The 25,985-nt window shown below is 31.2% G+C and overlaps 2 protein-coding genes across 2 annotated transcripts; one reads left to right on the top strand and one right to left on the bottom strand.

The window, feature by feature from the left end:
- Positions 1 to 17,938: 17,938 nt before the first annotated feature.
- On the top strand, positions 17,939 to 21,982 carry AMS (basic helix-loop-helix (bHLH) DNA-binding superfamily protein). The gene is made up of 8 exons (XM_078322304.1): positions 17,939 to 18,073; positions 18,182 to 18,382; positions 18,735 to 18,792; positions 19,380 to 19,454; positions 19,894 to 20,361; positions 20,611 to 20,901; positions 21,221 to 21,397; positions 21,531 to 21,982. The coding sequence occupies exons 1-8, from the start codon at positions 17,964 to 17,966 to the stop codon at positions 21,777 to 21,779; spliced, it is 1,629 nt and encodes a 542-aa protein (XP_078178430.1). The 5' UTR covers positions 17,939 to 17,963; the 3' UTR covers positions 21,780 to 21,982.
- Positions 21,983 to 23,712: 1,730 nt separating this feature from the next.
- LOC144572678 (SNARE-like superfamily protein) lies at positions 23,713 to 25,483 on the bottom strand. Its single transcript, XM_078322341.1, has 5 exons — positions 25,351 to 25,483; positions 25,149 to 25,245; positions 24,561 to 24,639; positions 24,237 to 24,318; positions 23,713 to 24,015 (listed from the first exon to the last, which is right to left on the bottom strand). The coding sequence occupies exons 1-5, from the start codon at positions 25,381 to 25,383 to the stop codon at positions 23,875 to 23,877; spliced, it is 432 nt and encodes a 143-aa protein (XP_078178467.1). The 5' UTR covers positions 25,384 to 25,483; the 3' UTR covers positions 23,713 to 23,874.
- Positions 25,484 to 25,985: the final 502 nt, after the last annotated feature.

Raw genomic sequence — 25,985 nt, 5'->3', positions numbered from 1 at the left:
TAATTAGTTTAAAATCAAGTGGTAAAAAAATGATGCAAAATAGACGCATTAAAATTAATTCATAAGTCATTTTTCTTTTACCGTCTGACTTTATACTAAATTAATTTATAAAATGTAAAGTATCACTGGTGAAGTAGATTAGTTTCAAGAATTTGAATTCGTCGTTTGAAGTCAACTAGTTATACTCATTTAAAGTGGCTATAAATTTTGAGGGCTAAGCTCACCAATGCCCACCCTGGCTCATTTTTTTTAAATATAGTTGAACTTCAAAAAATTACAAAATTTTGCTTACCACTCAATTTTTTCCTCAGAATATACTTCTCTTTATATATTTTTCTCAAAAGAAGTGTAAATATATACTTAATATTCAAAATAATTATAAAATCATATATCACCCAAAATCTTTGTCTCATCCTACTAATTGTCCTGCCTCCTTCCTGCTCATGACCTTCTGATTGTTATCTCAAAATGTTACAACTTGCCATGACATCCTTTCTCACATATCTTATTTCCTTGTTCTTAGCATTCTCTCTGCTCATATGCTTTTTCTTAAAGTGATCTTTCTTTTCCTCCAACCTTTTTTAAACTTTTATGAAGGCACTCAAATTGGGAACCAAATTCTCTGCCCACCATTGAGTTTAACCATTCTTAACTTGACACATGGCATTTATCTTTTATGTCATTAATTAATTAATGAACATCTTTGTATTCAATAAATATATTATAGATAGATTAAAAAATAACTTATCAAACTAAGTATTTTTCTTTTCTGTTTTTCATTGACTTCACCTTTCATTTCAGAAAAATATTTTTATATATATAAAAGAAAAATATAATCCTTGTTTGCTTCATTCGTAGAAGGGATTGTCAAAAATTTCAGGTTTTGAAATAAAACTCGTAGAATGAAAACAAAAATATGTGAAAGTTGGTCAGGCGACTTGTCACTTTGATTCCACCAAATTTATAGGAAAAAAAAAAGAACAGAGTAAACCGAATAGATGGTATAAATAATAAAAAGTAAATGAAAAAAACTTTAAAATAGGAGCTCAAGTTATGAATTTCCATACTTACAAAAACCTACAAATGCTGAAAAATTGAAAATCTATCTAATGTAAGAATCACCGTTGTAACACCTTTATCTCCAAAAAAATAATATGGTACCTTATTTTAATTGAAACTTGTAATGAATTATTATTATTATTATTTTTTTATTTTTTATTTGTAAAATCCGACAACATAAAGTAAATTTTTGATTTAATAATTTTCATCTTATGATTGATAAATTGGAAACTAAACATGTAGATATATTTTCTATAATATATTAAAAGACATGCATATATATTTTCTATGAATAAAGCAAATAAGGATTAATTAAATCTTTGTATTTTACTAAAAAAAATATGAAATGGAAGGTGAATGACAGAAAAACAGAAAAGAAATGATACTTATTAGTTTGGAAAGTTATTTTCTTAATCCATACATAATAAATTAATTGAATAAAGATCTTCATTAATGAAATCAAACAGGAATGCCATGTGTCAAGCAAAGATTGGCTAAATTCAATGGTGGACAGAAAAATCCTGCCCATATGTGGGCAGAGGATTTGGTTCTCTCAAATTGCATTATATTCAGGTGTGCAATGTCCCTTCAAAAAAGAAAGGTGTGGACTGAGTGTACCATACCTTTTTTTCTTTGCCATACTACCATAGTAACAAGGTACCCGAATTATACTCGAATTATATCCGTTTAATTCTTTTTTGGGGTGATGCCGAACCGAACACCGAATTATTCGGTTGACCGAACTTTGACCGAATTAAACCCGAATAATTCCCGAATTTTACGAATTATTCACGAATTTTTCCTGAATTTTTCCAAGAACAATTATTTTTTTGGTTTTTTATTTTTTTGCTTCCTTGCAGGACTGAGATTTCTGGTCCGGATAATTCCGAATCATTCCCGAATTATACCCGAATCACGAATTTTTGATCTCGCCGAACCGAACCCGAATAATTCATTTGTCACTATGCATACTACTAATGGTTAAAGTAGCAAAGAATGGAAAAAGGAGATTAAAGTTAGAGTAGCGGATAAAGCACTCATATTTCGCAAAAAAAAAAAAATATAGAAATAAAAAAGATTAAATTTATGGAAAAGAGATGGTATGTTTTTTTTTCAATGTAATAGAAGGGACCGAATCATATGGGCAGAGCTAACGGGACTATAGTGACAAGATTCGCGTATTATCTCCGAATTATATTTGAATAATTCATTTTTTTTTATGCCGAATCGAACGTTAAATTATTCGGTTGACCGAACTTTGACCGAATTAAATCCGAATAATTCGAGAATTTTACAAACTTTTCCTGAATTATTCCGAATCACAAATTTTTGATCTCGTCGAACCGAACCCGAATAATTCATTTGTCACTGTGAACGAAAACGAATCAATGATTTGATCATTTTAATTTCCTCCAATTATACCAACACGGCCACAAAAGACCCAATATTTCCTTGATTTTACTCAAGTTTTTTCTTTACTCAAAATTCGTACAAGTTAAATGGATTGAATCTTTCGGTCTTTTTAATTTTCCGAACAATGTGAAAATTGTGAATATTTAAGGGATCTGACTATTGCGGTCCCTTTTGCCTCTGTCCAAAGAAATCAAATCATTAATTCATCCATTCCTCTTCTGATAATTTAATTTTATATTTCGAAAATAACAAATTTAGCATATTTGGTGGTGCATATATAATAGCTTGGTCCGTACAATTTTTCAATTGTGTGGCATCCTTTAGTCTCTGTCTTTTGATAACCAAACCATTAGTTCACCCTCCTTTTTCTGATAATTTAATTTGTATATTTCTGAAAATAAAAATTGTTGTATATTTGAGAATTTTTTTTAAAACCATAAATAAAAAAATATTTTATCAAATCAACTTGATTGTTTTAGTTTTTACAAAAACCATAAGAACCGAGATGCTATTTCAGTCCGAATTTGTTTTTTCGGGACCGAAATGCAATTTCAATCCAATATGTTTTCACAAGTTTTACCATCATTTTTTTTTATCGAAATCTGTGAAAATAACTCGGACTGAAATGACACTTCGGTTCTTATGATTTTGTAAAAACTAAAACAATCAAGTTGGTTGGATAATTTTTTATTTTTTATTTCTGGTTTTTGAAAAAAAAAAAATTCTAATTTCTGGTTATATAAAACCCAGAAAGCCGGATTTGACTTACAGATACGAAGGTACCTCAGAATAGATTTGAAAAGATAAATGAGTGGCAGAGAAGTCTAATTTCTCAGGCACTGTATATCAGATGATGTGTACAGTGAAAACTTTGAAATAAAACAGAGGTACAATTGTAAGCAGAGGATTCATGTGAGTCCGTGTACTTCAAACCTGTTTGAATTTACCAATTACAGTTACACAAACCCCAATTAGAAAGGATCCTTTGTGATGGCAAAAACTTTACATGCAACTATGCAAGTGCACAATGATAATTTTGTGCAAAATGATCACACACACACACACACACACATATGTAGAGTAGAACTAGGGTGTTCTTAAGTTCATCAAGGTCTTTGGTGAACTCAAGTCTAAATTTCATTAAATCGGCTTCAAATGACGAATTCAAACGGTTAAAATCTGCTTATCTTACGAGTGATGCGTCTACATGTGAAAATTTTAAACATTGAAATTAATTTAGTATAAAATCAAGCGGTCAAAATTAGAAGTTTAATACATTCATTTTTTGAAGGTTTTTTTACCACTTGATTATATGCAAAATTAATTTTTTTTACATGTAGATGCATCACTCGTAAAGTAGACGAGTTTCAATGGTTCAAATTCATCGTTTAAAACCTATTCGATGTGTTTTAAACTTGAGTTCACCAAGGAATTGGTGAACTTAAGAACACCCTAGTTCTACTCTACATATGTATATATACGAGGAGGGATCACTTACAATATTTGCAAGTTACAATATTTTGTAACAATTCAATTTTGTAATTTTAAAAGTCCCAGTGGTCTATCCAAACCGTTCAACATGATATATGTGTTAAAATGTGATTAGAGATAAAATTTTATATTTTTTTGAATTTGTTTACTATTTATTAAGTATTTTATAAAACTGTTGTTTTATAATGCACAATTTGTTTATTATTTATTAGTTTTGTAAAATACTTAATAAATAGTAAAACAATGAAAAAAAATTATCTCCAAGAACATTATATATATGTATATGTATAACTCGGAAATGGTTTTTGTTTTATAATGCAAAATTACTTTAGAAGAGTAAAATTAGGATGTTTTTAGGCTTACATCAACCTCTTTGATAAGTTTAATTTCAAAATTTATCGGTTTTATTTCAAATAACTAACTCAAATCGTTGAAACCGATTTAGTTTACCAATAATATGTTTAAATACAAATTTTATAAAATTATGAATTAATTTAGCGTATAATGTCATGATAAAAAAATTCATAAAAAAATAAATCATTAAAATTAAATGAAGAACTTTCTTTGTTTGATCAAATCAAAAATATTATTTGAACAAGAAGTGATAACCGTTTTAATTTTCACTACAAAAAAGACAAGTCCTCAACTAAGAGCATGCTCCAAAACCAAAGAAGTGATAACTATAAAGGTATGCTCCAGAACCAGAGACCGCAGAAGAAGGATGATAGGCCCATGTAAACAAGGGCTTAAGGAAATGGATTTGGGTCATGAATAACCCGGCCTAAGGCTCCCTTAAGAGGCCAGGCCGGGACCAAGAATAAGGCCCCTATCCCCATAGAGACGGCATAGTCCAAGCCTGAGCCGATAAAAAGCCTATCTCGGCATGACCAGCCCACGATGCCCCCAGGGGCGCCGTGTGAGACAGTTATGCGACCCAAAACCATTCTCGTACGGTCCCTGACAACTCTGACAACACAGAATGGTTGTCGAAGAATCACTTATATAATCCCCAAATCCCGAGGTATTCAGGGTTGGACCCAAAGACAATAGAAGGTACGAAGATGTTAGAGTAAGAGTACCTTGACAATTACCCTAAGTCACTCCGTCGGGACTCGACCCAATTTTCTCAAGCCGGAACGAGTCACGCTCCCGAAACAACCAAACCGTACGGTCTCGTCCTCCGGGACTTGGTCCGTATCAAAGGGGAAGGAACGGAGAGGAAGAGAAACGAGGGTTTCCTCTCTTCGAACAGTTAATCCTACACCTCCGAATCGAAGGTGACAGATTTCGTCAAAAATAAACATTAGGCTCCTCTCATCTCCTCCGAACAGTAACTCCTCTCCTTCGCTCTCTCTCCGTTTCTCCTCTTTCGAACCAGGTGATTTACATAGATAGCCCGACAATCAATGGATTTCCCCTTCTCTTTAATGAAGAAGTTCTCCCTTCTCCGAAGCACACCGTAAATAAATTAAGCATTTATCGTATCCTGAAATATACACCAATAGCACAATGTAGAATTCAAAGGCCAATATCCATTTTTCTCCTCTTGAATTGTAATTTATGTACCTGCTCCTGTACCAGTGCAGTGCGAAATGCGAATATATCTTTTGCAATAAATTAGACACTTGATTAGTAACTACTGTTGTGGAAAAGTAGATTGGAATCAAACTGTCACCCTTTCTGGTAGCGTTTTGCACACAATTCATGGAGCAATTAAACACCTACTGTTTAGTTGGGTTTTGTGCTTCAGAGCTCAAATCTTTTTGCACCGGGGGGTAAGGTTGTTTATAGCCAAATGTTTCATGGAGCAATTAAACACCTGCTGTTGAATTTGGTCAGCGAATTATTTAATATTACATAATATTTTATGAGTGAGTCTATGGTACTATGCATATCACAAATTGTTACCGTGCTATGGCTCTATATTTGAGTTTTCAAATCCTAACAGTCGATCCGAACCATTCATCTTGTTCTCCATATTAATATGTGTTTGGAGACCAAATTTTACATTTTTTGAAATTTTTTTACTATTTTTTTAGATATTTAGAAAATCACTTGATCTGAAAATTCTGGACCATCCAAAAACAGTGATTTTCAATAAATCTAAAACAATAGTAAAAAAAATTCAAAAAATAAAAAATTTGGTCTCCAAACACATATTAATATGGAGAACAAGATGAACGGTTCAGATCGACCGTTAGAATTTGAAAACTCAAATATAGAGCCGTAGCACGGTAACAAATTGTAATATGCATAGTACCATAGACTCACTCATATTTTATTAAATGAAAGATGGAGAGAAGAGGGAAATATAGCGTGATCGCATCTAACCAATGATGGTTACTTCATAATAAATTGTTTTGAAGAGGAGCGAAGGGGAGCAGAGGAGACCGGACGCCAGTTGCGTGTATAAAGTTAGCGATTTTATTTATCTATAATTCAGAATGTAGAGGAAGTGAATTTTTTCAGGTCTCTCATCCCTTATTTTTCCGTCCATTTTTGTTTCTTAGCTAGTTGTGAAGTACAATCTAATATTCTTCCGAGTTTTTTAAAAATACTCAAATTTATTAATATTTTATTATAAATAACCAGATGTTTGGCAAAATTATATTTTTACCCAAACTGTAAGGAAATCTTACAGTTTGAAAAAAAAATTTAATTTTTTTATTTTTCCATACCGTAATATTTCCTTACGGTTTGGAATTTTTTTTTTGCGTTTTTTTTTCTTTTTTTAGCCCAACTTTGCACCTCTGGTTAACATATCAAAACACCTTCAAAAATCATGAAAATTTATCGACATGCATTTTTGACTTCATAGAATAAGACTGTGAAGTTTCATACAAAATCTCAAAACAGATCGTGAGATATCAGCTCTCAAAAATTGCCCGAATTGCTGAAAGAGTGCTTCTGAGCCCAAATTTGCACCTCTGATTAACATATCAAAACACCTTCAAAAATCATGAAAATTTACCGACATGCATTCTTGACTTCATAGAACAAGATTGTGAAGTTTCATACAAAATCACAAAATAGATCGTGAGATATCGGCTCTCAAAAATTGCCCGAACTGCTGAAGGAGTGCTTCTGAGCCCAAATTGTGCGGGGACGATTTAATAGTCCCCAGTTGTGCGGGGGACGATTAAAAAAAAAGAAAATTTTGTGCGGGGACAATTAATTGATTGATTTATTCTTTCATAAATAGAGATCATTGCAGGGGATTTAATACTTGACAAATTCAAGGTAAATACTTTGATGCTTCAAGTTAAATACTCGCAGTTTTTTAAACGCTCATTAATGATTGAACCGTTCTTCCATGTTTTTTTTTACAGTATCTGCGGGGATAAATACGAGGTGAAGGTTGCGGAAATTGTTATCAGCGTTCTAAAAATAAACGGTTTATTTTATCTTTCACTTTAAAATCAAGCATGATATATATGTTTTTCTCGACAATAAGAAAAATAATAAATGAAAAGAGAAGTTGATGTTATGATTTTTCTCTTTCACAAGACAAAACATTTACCTAACTTCTTTCATTTTGAGAGATAAGTCATGAATGTTACGTTTAGAGTGAAAGGAAAGACAAAAATGTGTGACAGAAAATGAAGAGAGTTATGTTAAATAAAGATATTTACAATTTTGTTTTGACTTTATGAAATACAAAGACAGTAGAATTATAATGTAAAAATATATGATTTGTATGCTGCATGAAGTCAAAACAATATTATTAATATCGCTACTTTAGATGTGTTGCATTTAATTGAAATTAAAAGAAGTTTTTATTCACCAACTGCACCCTCCTTTTTTTTTCCATCTAAATCGTTCAAAATCCATTACACAGCTTCAATTACATTTGAATCGTTTTAATATATTAGATTGATATAAAAAAAAGAAGTAATTGAAGTCGCATGTTGAATTTTAAACAATTCAGATGAAAGAAAAAAAAAATGCTCCTTTTTTTTAAGAAAAGAAGTAGATTTGGATCTCCAAATTAGAGCCTCTGAACTATGTATTAGCGGTCAAATCAAAGGACAATGTGTCTGCTTAAAAATGCATCTCTCAGCAAATATTTTTTATATACTCTTACCGTAGATGTCTAATAAAGTTAGTACCACTCACTGCTTTATAGAAGAATCGAATAAATGTGGAAAAGGGCATACCACTACAAAGATTGATATTTATGTAACCAAATCTGCTCCTTATAAATAACTAATTTTATAAAAGAAGGATGATATTTTATTTCACATTATTATTTTTAATTTTAAAGTTTAAACAACTAATTCCAACGCTCAATATGATATTTATATAAAAATATACTTGAAGATTAAATTTTATATTCTTTAGAATTTGTTTGACTATTTTGTCGACTAGGTAAAAAATTGTTATTTTCTAATGATTTAGAAACTTTTATATTAATGGATATTGTACCTATCTAAAAAGATAGTAAAATATATATATATAAAAAAAAAGTAAAATCTGATCTTCAAATACGAATACATATGAAGATCATGTTGAGCAGTTCGGATTCATCTGAACTAAATAGTAATATTTTCCACCGATTTAAGCGTAAACCTCCTACATATCAAGATGTATTCTAATCACACACTTAAAATTTTTTATATTAGTTAGCACTTTTTTTTATTTCAGTTATATAGCAACTTTTTTTTTTCAATTATTCAATTGGTACATGTACTGTAGCTCTACTGATCATTGATAGAGGGAATCATGTATTTATTGATAGCTTAGTAAGTACAATAATAATTTTTGATTGAGTACACTCAAACAGAACAACCCAATCAATTATTTGGGTGTATGGGGTCATAGATAGTTACATATTTTATACGGCAATCAATCAAGTTCCGAGAAATCTTGAGAAAAAATGGTTCTTTGAATGGTTGTGATTCATTTGGACCAAAAAATTGTCCAACCCAGTTGTATAAGATCCGTAAACAAATAAAGATGCATGGTTTTGCTTTGCATCTCTCATTTCCACTATACAAGATTATTGTTTTGCAATGCATATCCAAAAGATACATTTAAAAAATCTCCAAAATAATGAATCTCAATTAAATACGTTTTATAAAAATAAACATCGTATTTATATCTATCAAATTTACAAATAAAATTTGTAAATTAAATCTGAAAATTAACCATGATACAGAAAAAATAATTTTATAATTTCAAATTATGCGTTTTTTCTGAAACATAAAATTAGATTTATCAAATTTACACAAAAAAAATTTATAAATCAAATATGAAATTTAAAATTAGAGAAAAATATACATATACATATACATATAAAGAGTTAGGCTGGGGTGCTATGGATAGCATAGTGGCCTCTATGCTACTGCTCAATATTCGAGTTTTCAAAATCCAAACGGTCGATCCGAACCGTTCATCTTATTCTCCATATTAATATCTGCTTGGAGACCAAATTTTACATTTTTATGAATTTTTTTACTATTTATTAAGTATTTTACAAAATTTTGATCCAACGGTGGCTGCACAAAACAGTAAAACCGTTGGATTAGCGATTTTCAAAGTGGCTTAATAAATAGTAAAAAAAATCAGAAAATTATAAAATTTGGTCTCCAAGCAGATATTAATATGGAGAATAAGATGAACGGTTCGGATTGACCGTTTGGATTTTGAAAACTTGAATATTGAGCCGTAACATAGAGGCCACTATGCTATCCATAGCACCCCAGCCTAACTCTACATATAAATATGGTTATAAAAAATGAGTTTAAAAAAAAAAAAAAAACCGGTTATTGGATAACCGGACCAAAACCATATTTCCGGTTATCCAATAACCGGACATTTTTTCCAATTCCGGGAATTGGGTAACTGGAAAAAAAAAAAATCCGGTTACTGGGTAACCGGATTGGGTAATTTTTGAATTTCAACGGTACTTCGGTTATTTTTTGTAATTTGATTTAATTTTTGGATATAAATAAAAAAATCGGGTCGTAGAGTATTATTTGATTCTGTCCTTTTTTTTTAAAAAGGCTTCGAAAGCTTTGAAGTCACGAGAGGATAGTAAACGAGAGTTTTATAATTTTTTCTTCAAATTAAGCATGCTATTTCCACACACGAGAATTAGAGAAATAAGTAAAATTCCTATGTATATATGTGTATATGTATAATTGTATATAGAGTAAGACTACTATGCATTGCAAATTAAGTGAGTGTTTTAATTTGCGCTCATATCTCTAGTTTTAAAGTTCAAAACGTCAATTCGAACCGTTCAAGTTGATATCTATATTAAATTGTGCTTGGAGACCAAATTTTATATTTTTTTTGGAATTTTTTACTATTTTTTTAATTTTTGAAAATAACTGTTTTTTATGGTCCAAAATTTTCTGAAAAATATTGATTTTGAAAATTTCTAAAAAAATAGTAAAAAAATTTTAAAAAATATAAAATTTGGTCCCTAAGCACAATTTAATATGGATATCAACTTGAACTTTTCGGATCGACGTTTTGAACTTTAAAATTAAAGATATGAGTACAAATTAAAATACCAACTTTAATTTGCAAAACATAGTAGCCTTACTCTCTCTCTCTCTCTCTGTATATATATATATATAATTTCTAGTTTTGTTTTGAACCATGCATGCATGGTTGAACCCAGATCCAGGGGCGGACTCAGGATTTTCGTCAGGAGGGCAAGAAAATATCGAATCGGGTTTAAATAGCTTATCGGATTTAAACCCATTAACTAATTGGGTACTCGATAAAAAAAATAATGTTTTGACTTATATTTTCCAATACCCTGACTTATAATTTATGATCCTATAACTTATAATTAATATTACCAATTATAATTCAAGAAATTTATTTTGATTTTAATACTAAATTTAACCCAAATTACAAATCAATCATACAGAGGGGGCAAACAATCATAGAGAGTACTAAGATTAGAACATGTTTACCCAGGTGATGAGGTGAATGAATTGTCTTAGGACTTAGCTGTGTTTCTCTCACGTGCGAGGCACGTGGAATAACTCCAGCGTACCATTACCACTTACCAGCAACAGGTTGCACTTCCAAGTTCCTAGGTACACCCAACTCGTTCTCGAGAAATGACGATGAGGGATCCTGTATCTAGCATAATAATATAGAAAAACAATTTTGTTTTATTTTGAAAAAAATGAGAGAAGAAAGAAGTTTTATATATGTATGATGTTAGAAGAAAGAAGTTGCATAATCAAAATGATATGTTACAAAAAATGATAATAATAATAATTATTATTATTATATTACTACTAAACTACTGCTGCTACTACTATTATTATTATTATTATTGTCAAGCATTGTGTAGTACAGTGGTTAAGGCATATGCCCCCATGTGGGGGTTTCTAGGTTCGATCCTGGCTAACAGAATTTAGAGAGTGTGTGTCTACGGCCTAATGTAAAAAAAAAAAAACTATTATTATTATTATTATTATTATTATGAGATGGGTTATGATGGGTTACTAAGTAAGAATCTTGTTTTATTTCACGTTCATATCTTCTACTTTTAAAAGTTCAAAAGTCTATATGATTTACATATTGAAATGGATTTGAAGACCAAATTTTACATATTTTAGAAATTTATTACTATTTGTTTAGAATTTGTTTAAACTCTTTTTTTATGGTTCATAATCCATTCAAATACAATGATTTTCTATTCGTCTAAAAAAATAGTAAAAAAACTCCTAAAAAATATAAAATTTGATATCCAAGCACATTTCAATGAGAAGATCATGTTGAGCAGTTCGAATTAGTTATTTGAACTTTGAAAACAAAGATATAAACATAAAGTAAAATAAGAATCTTACTTGGTAACTTGCCATAGCTTAACTCTATTATTATTATCATTATCATTATATTTTAAATCTATCATTGAGGCTATGGTGTTTTGCAAAGCACATAACGGTCTGCGCTTTGCGAAGTAGCATAGCCTCACTCTTTATTTGTTTATATAAACTTTTTATTAAATTCCGAGTTGTACTATTATTGTACTAACAAGAATCAAATTCTTGAGCTTAGGTCTGAAATTTTTAGTTATACCATATTAAAAAAAAATCATGATTTTTGAAGATTTTCAAAAACACCCAAACTATCAAACCAATCTGCGGCTCAATTTTTAGGGGCCCGCATATTGGTTTGGCAACCCTCCAAAAACTCAAAAATGCAATCTCATATTAAATATATTTATGTTTTTGAGGGGCCTTCAAGCTAATCTGCGGTCTCACAAAAATGGAGTTGCAGATTAGTTCGGTTTTTTTTGGAAATTCCCACAATTTGGAATGTTTTTTTTTTAGTATGGTATAAATAAAAATTTCGGAGCTTAATTGAGTTATATCAAAGGTTTAAATAGCGTTTATCACGTCATAACGGAACAAACTAAAAAATGGCGCTATGCTCATATAGGGCCGCTATAGCATGCAATAGCACGCTATAGGCTGAGAGCGCAATAAATTTTTTAGTCTGAAAACGCTATAACATCGTATAAATAAAAATTTAGAATGTTTTTTTTTAAGAAATTCCCACAATTTAGAATGTTTTTTTTTAGTATGGTATAAATAAAATTTTCGGAGCTTAATTGGGTTATATCAAAGATTTAAATAACGTTTATTGCGTCATAACGGAACGAACTAAAAAATGACGCTATGCTCATATAGTGTCGCTATAGTGTGAAATAGCATGCTATAGACCGAGAGCACAATAGTTTTTATAGTCTGAAAATGCTATAGCGTCGTATAGTATAGCGTGCTATTTAGAACCTTTGGTTATATTAAACATTTAAACCTCATATTTTGCGTGCAATCGTGAATTGTAGAGTAGCTTAAGCTTAAGGTGTTAGGTGTAGTCATTGCTTGGAGCAGATAAGGCGGCACTATGCAACTACCATATTTGTTAGTTCAATGTTGCAAAACCGGGGAACAAGGGGTGGCCTAGACAGAAATGGCATGAAATCGAGATGCGCGTTTGTTTGCTCTTTGATGCAAAATAATAATGCACCTCTTTTCTATTTCGATCCACTTGTTGTGCAACCTTTATTGTAAGCATGAATGCAGGGCACAGTTTTAGATGTGACTGTTGGGGATCCGTACCAGCCCTCACTGATGTCTCTGTTGCCTAAACTTAACCCTTCCTCTCTCTTTTTTTTTTTTTTTTTATATTTATTTATTTCTTATAGGGCCTACTAAGGCTAATCAGTAGGGGGTCCGGCTCCTCTGGAACAAAGCAATTTACACGTAGATTTGTACTATAAATTTATATTTTTAATTTTTAATATGAATTTTATTTTGGGGGTCCGGCTCCTCTGGAACAAAGCAATTTACACGTGGATTTGTACTATAAATTTATATTTTTTATTTTAAATATATTTGGAGATCAAAATGTTATATTTTTGAGATTTTTTTTACTGTTTTTATATAGGTAGAAAATCATCTAAAGGTTATGGATCATCTGAAAATAGTAATTTTGTACCTATAAAAAATAGTACAAAAATATTTGAAAACATGTATAATTTGATTTTTTTGTATGTTAAGATCATGTTAGTTGGTTAAAATGCATTGTTTGAAATTTGAAAATAAAAATATTAATCTATAGTAGGAATTAATCTGTGAATATCCTATTGTTTATCTGGTGAACAATTAAATTTAGGTTGAATTCCAAGCAACTGTTATAGAGGATATTTAATCTCAGCCATCAATAGAGAATTTAGTGAATGAAAAGCAGCAGAATATTTCTTTTTTAGAAAGCCAACTGTTTGTGTGATTGTGTCGTCATATTTTTCATGAGGAAATCAGTGCATATCTGGACATATTCATTTCAAATTTCTTGTGTTGTACTTTTAAACACTTAAATTATTAGCTTGATTTTATAAAAAAAAAATAGTTTAATATAAATCTTCGTGTGACTACGTATTTTTAAAACTATTGATTGAGGTATGTTTCACAATTTTTTTTTTTAAATATTTAGATAGTTATTTTTAATATTTTATGATTTATTTAAAATTTTTAACACATAATTAAAATTTATTTAGAATTTTTTGACACATAATTTGTTAGAAATAATCAATTTAATGTTTAAAAAATAACATGATTATTTTTTCACTACTATATATTAAAAACAACTAGGTTATTATTAAAGAAAATTAATTAAGTGTTTTTGTGTACAATATATTTGTTAAAGAAAAACAAAAAAATTGACACTGAACTCGGTGTTTTTGTGCAGAATTAGTCCAAATGGCTTTGGACCATAACTTGTCCAAATAGCTACTTCACCGTAATTTTAAAAAATACCATACTCCAAAAAATAATAAACCAAATAACCACATTTTCTGAAAAATTCGAATTTTGACACAGCCGCATCATCTAGATGCGGCCACATTTTTGGGGGCTGCATCTAAGGGATGTGCTTCATTTTTGGGGTAGCCGCATCTAGGGGGTGCAGATCATTTATGGGGTGGCCGCATCTAGAGGTTGAGAGTTTAGGGTTTAGGGTCCCCTCAACTTTGTTGTTTACTTAACCAAATTCAAAAGAACATTTAAATCATTATTAGTCTTTTATATATCTGTTTCAAAGGAGATACAAAATTTCTACTCCTGAGAAAAAAAAAAAAAAAAACCACTCTTCAAGCAGAAAGATCATGAAGTGTAGAGAATTGCTCAAAATATAATTAGCTCTTAAATTTATTATTTTTCCTAAATCATATTAAATAAAGAAACTATTAAAATATTTTGTTTGAATAAAATTGGAGTGCGGTGTTTTGAAGATTCGTTGAAACTATTAGAATTCTTCATTTTTTCAAAAAGAGTAGACATTTGTGATTTTCTCTTTCTTTGTTTTGTTCTCAATTCTTCAAAAAGAGTATAGCACTGCAATTTTTCTATTTCTTATTTTCTTCTTTTTGGCTTACATAGTAAATAAGGAATAAAAACTATTTCCTTATAAGTTTCGGGACCATCTACAATCTCAAATAGTTAAAACAGTAAACTTAATCAGATGGATAAGAGATACTTTGGACGATGATACAAGTCCAAATGACTTCGGACATAATCCGATCCCTTTCTTTTTATATTTTTTTTTGTAACTTTTGTTCCTTTCTTTTTATATTTGTCAACATAACTCCAACAGTCTGATATGCTTCTTTTATTTGGGACCTTATTACTCAAATACGAAAAAATAATTCTCTTTCAAAGATCTGATCTTAGACACTGTTGAAATCTAGTAGATGCTGGAATTCTCTGACTATTCAATCTGTTTTAAGATTCGTGTAGACTAGATCCGCACTAATATTAAAGGGCTCCATATATCATAACCAGAGACCGAATTGGCTCCGTTTAAAATCAGACGGTTGAGATTTATTAACTCAAAAGATTCCTTTTTGAGTTAATGAAGAGAATACGCATTTGTAGATGCTGGTGGCACAATTTGTCTCTGGTAATGAATGCGTCTCATCTGCATCAACTCAAGAATCTTTTGAGTTAATAAATTTCAACCGTTTGATTTTAAATGGAGTCAATCCGACTGTCGTTTATAAAATAGAGGTCTTTCAAAATCAATGCAGATCTAATTCACACGAATCTTAAAACAGATCAGACAACTGAGATTAATTAACTCAAAAGATTCCCTTTTGAGTTAATGCAGAGGATACGAATTCCTCTGGTAATGGTAAGTGATAAACAACCAAAATATGCTTTACTTGGGATCATAATTCTTATCCAAGAAGAAAATGGCGCACATAATTTGATTGATTGATTGATTGATTTAGTTATTCTTTATATATATCCTTATACTTTATCGTAGAGTTTAGATGTAATGTCTAAACAATTTTAATATTGGAAGCTTCCTTTTTAGTTGATTGAGAATCAAATAATACTAGCTTAACAAAAGATGCTAAAACAGGCCTTAATCTCAAATTGGGCCCAAATTTGTGCTGAAAATTTCAAGTCCAGAGAAACAAAATTAAAGGCCTAATTGGGCTGAGCCGTTTGGATGGGATCGATAATTAGCATCCCAAAACACAAGTTAGGTCCAAACCAATGCAAATATATACCAACATAGAAGTCCATTCCGGATCTTTATATAAAAAGTTTGGGCCTAGGTATAAAATTAGGTCAGATTTATGATTTTTGTTTCTTCTTTATTCTTTTCCTTTCGAAAAGAGGGCTTGTTTAATTATCCATCAGGTAGCCCTTTTCTGCTATTTCAAAAAAAAAAAAAAATTGCTTGGTGGGTTGGGCTCTCTAAGCTCTCTATCTATTTTTATATTCAATGCACAAAGATATGTGTAACTTTAGGTATATAGGTTGTGATCACTTGTGATAATAAATACAAATCTACTATAAGATTGTTTAATTATTTTTTCATTAATTTGGAACTGAAGAGATCAAGAGACAATGGGAGAGATCAAAGAGATATAGTACTGCTTCCTCTTTCAAAAAAAAAAAAATTTTAAAAAAAATGAGAAAAGGGAAGTGCTATGTTAGTCATAACTTTATTGTAATCTACCTACTCATAACAACCTCTCTAACATTATAAAATATGTGTCATCACACTGATAATCTCATGAATCATCTCTCTGCTTCTCTTATTCTATCTTTTTCTCTCAACATGTGATCAAACTGGGTTTTCTTTCAGAGAAACACATGGAGGTATGATGCTGAGCCTTGTAAGGTAGATCTTTGTTTCTCTCTTCTCCAGTAGGAACTTATCCATAGCTATCCATTTCAAATATGCTTTGAATAAACTATCCCCAATTAAAGCATAAAATTAAAAGGACATGCTAATAATTAGTATTAAAAGAATTCATTCTTCTTGAAAATGTGCTTAGCAAATCAGTTTAATTTCTTCTTGTATTAATTACATTGACATATAATATGTTAAACATATATACTAGCTATATATCTATATATAGTATAGCATTTGCTATATTAAATGGAGAAGATGATGAACCCTAAATAATCTCAGATGCTGTTGCAGTTACCTATACCCATCAGCTGACTCTCTTTTTCTCTCTCTCTCTCTCTCCAGGCCCATTATATCAATAATATTATTCCTTTTAGTACAGTCAAAGAGGTCATACAAGTAGAGATAAAAAAAGAAGGATCCTTTTTGAGACAAATGTTTTAGGAGTCTCTGACTCATTCTTCCAGAAGGATTTGATTCCAATTTTGGACTCAAAAAATTCAGACTTTTCACATTTATTACACTTAATCCAAAACACAGAAATGGTTCTCCACCCAACACATGTCCTCTTTAATTTTCTCTCTACTAAAAAATACTTTAAAATTCTCAATCATGAATTCTAAAGCCTTTTCTTATAATAACTAACTTTGTGAATCATTTTGAGGTTAATTTAATTAGTTTGTTTCGAATTGTTTAAGGACAGCATAGATGTCATTTAGTTAAAAGCAGTGAATTTATTGGCTTCTTTTAAAATGAAAATAGTACGCTTGTTAAAATTTCTCATTGATAAAGAGATATTATGATTTTTTTTTAAATAGTTATAGTCAATTTATTGTTTTTTTTTTTAAATGAAAAAGAGTATGCTCGTTAAAATTTCTCATTGATAAAGAAAGACTATGATTTTAAAATACAGTTGTAATCAATTTATTTGCTTTTCAAAAAAAATTATTTGTTTTCCAATTAAATCTTCCTGCAAGGTTTTTTTGTCTGCTTGGAATTTTCATATTCTATTTTCATGACTGTTCAGTTTTGTCTACGTACGTATTAATCTTTAATTTCCAAAGTGAGAAAAAAAAAGTTGGGTACACAATGGGGTGCAATATTGGCGCACTTTGAAAGAGTATACTGCCAAACAAATTAAGAATCTTTTTCCTTTTTCATCAAAGGACGCGTACCGTTACAATGCTATTTTCTGATATCCAAATAGATTTATTCTAAGCAAATATATAAATAATTCTTGTTTGCTCTTTATATAGGTCTCATTGTGTGAGAAGCTAAGTATATATCGTAGGAGATAGCTAAGCTAAAGAGGAGAAATGAAGGTCCCTTTCTCTACCAACAATATTGTCGAGTTCTTGAGACCTCTGACGGCGGGTCCCACCGGATGGGACTATTGCATTCACTGGAAATTATCTCCAGATCAAAGGTTTATCTATATATATACTTTCCTTATTGAATTATATATCAAGTTAGTTAGTTTTAAGAAAATGTATTGATAAATTTTGTTTTTTTTTGTTTATCTTGTGTTATATAGATTTTTGGAATGGATGGGTTGCTGTTGTAGTGGAACTGAGGCAGTAATGAACAACATAGAGGTACTATTTGATGTAAGTGGTTCTGCACCTGCTTGCATTGAAATGGAATGCAGGGATTTGAAGTTACACCACCAATGGACGAACTCTTGCGATGCGCTACGCCAAGTCCCTCTTTCCATCCCTTTGGATTCATCTCTGGGGTATATATAATTAAAGATATGTTCATCTTGTTTTTCTTATTAATTTGATATGTATTCCATAGCAATTTCTCTTAATTAATTTGCTCCTAAATCCTGAGCTCTATGTCAGTTTTTATTATATTTGTATGATCAATTGCAAATAAAATATACAGCAAGAAATATATATACATATATATGATCCAATTGCTCCTCATTTATCAAAGGTTAGAGTAAATGTTTTCTAATTGAAAAAAAATGTTATGGAAAACCATTAATTGCTGGGACTTGTACTACCAGAGTCAAAGAATATATTTACCAAATTAATTAAGAGAAATTATCTCTGACTAATGATTTTCTTTGCTTTTGATTCTAGGATTCATGCACAGGCCTTGCTTTCTAATCAACCAATTTGGCAGAAAAGCACCTTAGAAGTTAGCTCTCTGATTCTTTCTCTCTCTTCATAGAGACCGAAATTTCTAGTTTGTTCCTGCGTGTGTGCAATTCATTATATATTCCGTACAAAATTGAAATTTACTACACACAAAACACAACACTCAATAATATTGTTTCCCCCCCAAAAAAAAACACACTTAATTAAATAATATCTCATTGTCTATGTTTACCATTCTCTAAATTCTCATATACACTGGTTCTACTAATGAAAATCTTACTAAATTCCAATTAACTTTTTATCATGACTATATATATGAGACCTCAGTGTTAGTTTTTTTTACTATGGTTAAAGCTTTAGTTTTTGTAACAATGATGCAAACAAGTATATATTCCAAATAGGAAAAATGCATGTAAGAGAAATTAAGCTTTAGAAATTTTCTTGCAGGCCTATATCTTTTTTTTGTCAATTAGTTTACATATACATTGACATGTTCTTCCTTAATTTCTAGGTATATATTGCTTATTAAACTTTAATTTTAATTAATGTCTTAGACATTTCTTTGAATGGCATTTTTCTTTTCAACAATCTGATACTCTATAGCTTTAATTGGTTAATGCTGAACAGGATGTGATTGGAGCAAAAACAAGAGTTTTTGTACCAATAGCAGGTGGTCTTGTGGAGCTTTTTGCCTCAAAATATGTAAGTTTTGTTTGTTTGTCAGAATGGTTCATTTTTCTTAATTATAATGCCATCTAAAATACATCCTTTATGTTGTAATACCATTTTCATGTAACCATATATACTTACCAATAACATATATATTTAGAAGAAACTATATATATATACAAAATATATATATATTAGTGATAGAAATGTATTTATTATATGTAAAACCAAGAAGTAGCAACTTAATTATTTAAATGTTTTTCCCAGTTACTGGGGGTGTTACCGGTCACACACTATTTTGATGAGCAAACAACCAGGACCTTACCAAAGTTTCCAATTTAAAACGCAACAAACAATCTTTCTTTTCATTATCTCTCTCCTCTAAATAGCCCCAGGTTGCACCCCTGGAACTCTACATGCTAACTTATCACTAACTAACAGCACATTGCTTAATTTTTCTTCTGTCTAATAGATGGATGAGGATCAACAAACCCTAGATTTTATCATGTCTCAGTGCACCATGGCAATGAGCAGCGAAAACCCTAGCAATGATTATCTCGGTAGTCAATTCTGGCAGTCCGTGGGAGCCGCAACGGACGCGCAAAATATCTCATGGGACATGTCGATCGATCAGTCACGTCTCTTTGCCCCCCAATTAGGCGTAGCAGACAGCACAGTTGACACGCTAATCACCGATCAAATGCTAGACCCCACAGAAGAGCTAGCAAGATTTGAGGCTGATACGGTACGGATCGATCATGTAGACTCTGTGTCGGAGGGAAGCGATGGAGGAGAGGAGGATGAAGACGAGGGAAGGCCAGTTAGAGGAAAAGGCGGGAAACGACACCATTCAAAAAACCTCGTTGCCGAGAGGAAGAGAAGGAAGAAACTCAATGATCGACTTTACATGTTAAGGTCTTTGGTACCAAAGATTACCAAGGTTTGATACTGATCTCTTTTTAAATTTTCTTATTCATTATGCTCATTACTTGAATGCCATGATTTAGAAAATTTCTAATTCTTCATTATCACAATTGTTTTTCATTGATTTTTGTAAGTAGAAGGCGAAGAGCTTATAATCATTGTCACAGTTGTTAAGCATTTGAAGAACATTTTCACATAGCTGTTGAATAATTTTTCATAATATGGTGTGTTCTCTTTTTCTGTGTTTCTCATTTTTCTTTGTAAGATGGATCGAGCATCGATACTAGGGGATGCAATAGATTACATAAACCAATTACAGAAGGAGGTGAAGGAGCTGCAGGATGAGCTGGAAGAGGCCAGTCCGGATGAAGATGCTGCGAGGGGCAGCGACGATAACAGCAACTGTCAAGGAGATCAGATGCCGAAGAACAATATGTATTTGAATGGTGAAGATGCACCGAATTATGGAAATGACACTACTAAGCATTCCACAGAGCCAACAAAGAAAAGCCGTGATCAACTATCGAGTAATGAGGAAGGAGGGCTCGAGATGGAGGTGCATGTCTATCTCTCTTTCTTTTATTTTTTCTGTACAATTTGAAAACTTCTTAATTAGATGTTATATATATATGATTAGCAAAAGGTGCCTTAGTTAAATAATTTTACAATATAGGAACTTCATCCCTCTTCTTTTGGTTGATATACAATTCTTGGCAAATCATGAATTTATTTAACCTGTGACAATCAGGCAAAAACAGATTCAATGCATTAGATCTTGATGTAAATTGTCATTGTTCTGACATGTAGATTCAAATAAACATTAAATAAGGGCCCAATTAATTAATTTGAAGCTTCTCTTTGGAATGCACATGCAGCCACAAGTAGAGGTGAGGCAAGTGGAGGGGAATGAGTTCTTCATGCAAGTGCTTTGCGAGCGAAAAAGAGGCGGTTTTGTCAGGTTAACAGAGGCTATGGCAGCCTTAGGCTTAGAAGTGACCAACGCTAATGTCACAACTTACAAGACTCTCGTCTTGCATGTTTTCCGAGTTACCGTAAGTCCACTTTTAATTATTTTTGTAAACTTAAAATCCAATGCAATTATAATAAAACTCAGTCATGAAATTTTTAGCACAAATGCCTTCCAACTATAAATTTTGAGATGTCAATTTTCATTTAACGATACAGAAAAGAGATAACGAATTGGTGCAAGCAGAACAAGTGCGGGATTCGCTTCTCGAGGTGACACGTGATCCTAGAAACAGCAGCATTTGGTCCGAACCTAAACCGACGTCAAAGGAAAATTGTCCCGTCACAAACAACAATATCATTGTTGCCGAGAACCAACAGCAACATCAGCATTACTTTCATAACCACCACCACCATCACTTCAACAACCAACTGAGCTCCAATGGACATATCCATTATTTCAACTAATTATTAGCTTAATAATGTTTAGTTTATTAAATTGTTATTGGTTTCCTGGCCTTTCTCTGGCAGACGAGAATTAAATAAAGTGCGCTCTTGATTCCCTTTTGATTTATGAATTTTGCTCCACACAATTATTTTATTTATTATTAGTCTATGCACAACATAGTATGAACAAGATAACATTGAAATAAGGTAATTTTATGTGTTCAAGTATTTCAGGCAAAACCAGGTCATGTAAAAAGAAAGAGAGCAAAATCTCAGTTTTGTAAAAACTAGAGATAAGAAAACTGAAAAAGTAGTACTGCAAATGTTCTCTTTTCTGATCTTCTCTTTTGTTTTTATAGCTTTTAGTACATGGATCTGCTTTTTTGCAGAGAAAAAAACAGCCTTTTTGCCCTTGTACTCTGGATTATTTCTAACAGATTACAGTCATAGAGACCTGTTGTTCAGATCAGCATATTCCACCAAATAATGCTGATAACACCATCCACATAAGCATTTGATGTAGCTGCAAAAGGAGAAATATAAAATACAGTATAACTATAAGGATAATTAAACTTCCTTTTAAGTTGGAACTTAAAAAGTAAGGCTATGGTACTTTGTAATACACATAGGTCCGTGCTATAAATTCATATTTTTGTTTTCAAAATTTAAACAATCGATCTAAACCATTCAACACAATTTTGATATGATAATGTACTCCGAGATCAATGATTACATTTTTAGAATTCTTGTTACTATATTTTTAGATAGGTAGAAAACCAACTATCTAATATTCTCAACCATTAAAAAGAAAAAAAATGAGTTTCTACCTATCTAAAAAAATAGAAAATAAAATAAGTACAAAATTTCACCCGTAATTACACTTTTATATGGAGATTATGTTAAGCGGTTCCGATTGACCGTTAAAAATTTGAAAACCGAATACAGATCCAAAATATGGACCAAATTTTTGTGCACTTGATATTGAAATATGGTCTCATTACTAAGCAATTCCTACACATATTATTCATTGCATTTTGCGCTTACACTAACAAAAAGACATGGAATAATGAAAATAGCACCACATAATTAAATTATGTTTAGCTATTATATCTAAAGGTAATTCTACATCATCTCAACATTGGAATGAAATTATTAAATACTTCATTTTTTTTTATATAAAAATTCCGATTTGAAGTTCCTTGTGATCATACGATATTTTTCTCTACAAAGCGTTTCCAATATCTAAGGTATCTTAACCACATCACCCTTCCAATTCTTCTAAATTAAAATTATCCAGGCTGCTCTTTTTTTACTGGTCCCAGAATAATTCAGGCCCAATTGCGCCTTCTCTTGTGCCCTTGTACAACGTTCAGTTCTCTCCAGTTCTACTCTACTCTCGGCCCATCTCTCTCCAGTTTTACTGCATCTGGGTCGAGTCCAGTAGCCACTGGACCTAATACATATATAATTTTAGAATTTTTCAACCAATTAATTCATATAAAAACAAAATAAAAAAATGACAACTTTTTATGTACGAAGAGAAAATAATAGAAATCATATTTAATTGTTTTATTTTCGCATGATGGAGACCAAAAAAAAGGCATTTAACCATCCTCAGAAATGCAATGCGCTATAAATGTGTTCTCACAATTATTTATGTAAGGTGATGTGAAATGCAGTTTAACATATATTAGGTGTTATATTTATTTTATTTATTTAGCACAAATATTTGTACACGCATGCAAATGATAAATTAAAAAAAAATCTATCAGTTTTCATGATTTTAGAATCACAAATGAGCAATTTCAGCAGATTTTTATGACAATTTTTGACACATTCTTTTTTGTTTAGCAAAAGTACTGATATTTGTCAGCGTACTGTCAGGATTATGCTCTCCTAAACACCCGAAAATATACTCTAAGAACTCAACATTTTGAAAAAATAAAAATCCAAATATACCCTTTTAAACACTTCTATTTCAAAGCATTGCCAAACAGCTTGGCTACAAGCATTCAATAGTGTACAAATGAATTCTAAACTATGAAAAAGATAGATCAAACAAAGAACGAGAAGATGAACACATGGAAAAATAGAAAAAAAAAATTGAAAGCATATTTTAAAGACTCATAGAATGCCCAAAGGACTTGACAATGGTACTGACTCTTTCAGAGAAGCTATTGGAGGTTATCTTCTTTCCTGGCACATGGAATGGATTTGAAACAGCATCTACATAAGCAGCATGGAATTTCCTAAAGAACTACAATCATATAAGAAGAACAAAAATAACGGAATGGTTAGTGGTTAAAAGTTTGATAGTAGATCGTCTTTAATCTACAATTATTTAAACAGCTATAAGAATTTAAGTACAAAAATTCTGCAAAATTCCAACATAAGAAAGATAGATTGTAGTTTGTACCAATACGCAATTTATTTCAATTAAACAACAATAGAAATAACAAAGTGTGGGGAAGAACATACACTTCTGACATCGGCATCCTTCACATCGAGATCAGTTGTTACCATTATCAGCTTCACCTTAGTATTTGTCAAATAACCGTACCTACATTCCGTAAACCAAAAACAAAAAAATTAAGCAACTACAACAACAAAAATTGTAAGAAGAAAAAACTATCCAGGATATTGTCTGAACACTTTAAGAACGAGTGAACAAAACTACTCAGATTGAGCAATAAAAGTAACATTTCACCATTTTTGTGAAACAAGGGCTCCTTCAACAATTTGTACAAAACACAGGAAACCGTTTGCAAACTCCAATTATATTTCAAGAGTAAGGATACTTACACTTTGTAGTTTTCTGTAGGATAAAGTAGACCCAGAAATGTCTCATTCAAGGTTGACGCACTTCTCTTTGGGTTATTTACTGTCAAAACAGAAATAGGTAAGTAACAACTAAAAACAAACAAAAGAGAAGGATACAGATCCTCACAATTCACCAGTGAGTCAGCAAAAGATTGATTTGAGATTCTAGTTACCAGGACTTATTCTCAGATTTCAATATTGAAACAGCTTAGTAGCAAGTAGCAACATATATCAGTAAACAACTTATGATATATAGTAGCAGCCTGGTACAGTAAATAGAAGGCACAATTGTGTAGATATGCTGACATGGGGTTAGTATTAGTGACCTCAATTAATAAGAAATTGTGAAATCAAGGCTCAGTTCACATAAAAGGAAAAATAAAACAAAAATAAATCAGATAATCCTGATGCGAATTGGGCCAACAATTGTACTAGGTTTTTTCAAAGAACAGTTAAGAGATCTGCTAAACTGGGTAGTTTAATATAAATTCACAGTATTCCCTCCTAACTGTAGAATAATAAAACAAGTAGCAATAATATCAATTTTGCAAGGGAGAAAAGAAGGTAAACCTCTTTCATCAATGACATCAAGTGAACAGTGAACGATGTGGTGAAGCTTGAGCGCATCATCACCTCCAGTGAAGCTCTCGAGATACAAGGGGTTGTTCTGTAAGTTCACCACCAGATCAGATCTCGTCGTTCGGTCATAGCCGTTGGATCAAAGATGAGAGAGATAGAGAGTTAAGAGTTAGAGAAAGGTTAATGGACGGACCTGATGGCCGACGACGGCGACGCACACGATCATGTTTTCTTTAGGTGCTTCTGATTTGGGAAGCGAAGAGATGAAAGAGAGAGAAAAAGAAAGGAAGAAAGTAGAATAGAATGGAATGGTACGACTACTTAACGGATATGGATCATCCAGTAAAACCCGACCCGATAAAAAACGGATCTTAGTTCTATCTAGTTATGACTTGTGATTCCATATAAGGTTTACCACAATGTTATTTGTAAATTAAAGCTGTAATTGAATCCTTCGATTTTTTTTATTGGTAGCATTAAGAAAAAAAAAATTAAATCTGTTATTTTTGACAAATCTCACTTTATACCACAACAATTAAATTATTTAACAGTTGAAACTATGAAAATTCTCAATAAAAATATAAAATATATTAAAGAAAAATGTTTTATTCAATACTTGAATATTATAGTTATTTTGTTCAATATTTTAATATTGTGCCTGTTGTTTTATTCAATGGTTCAGATCACTATCACCAATAAACAAGCATTATTGAAGTACAAATCGTCCGATTTTTTTATTTATATCCAAAAAAAAATATAAATTTAAAAAACTAACCAAACCTCGCGTCAATTTCAAAAACTACCCAAACCGGAAATTTTTTTTCTGGT

Source organism: Carex rostrata, chromosome 20 (assembly GCF_964058835.1).
Source record: "Carex rostrata chromosome 20, lpCarRost1.2, whole genome shotgun sequence".
Taxonomy (NCBI): domain Eukaryota; kingdom Viridiplantae; phylum Streptophyta; class Magnoliopsida; order Poales; family Cyperaceae; genus Carex; species Carex rostrata.
Note: the sequence above shows the minus strand (reverse complement) of the source record. Positions and strands in the feature narration are given on the sequence as shown.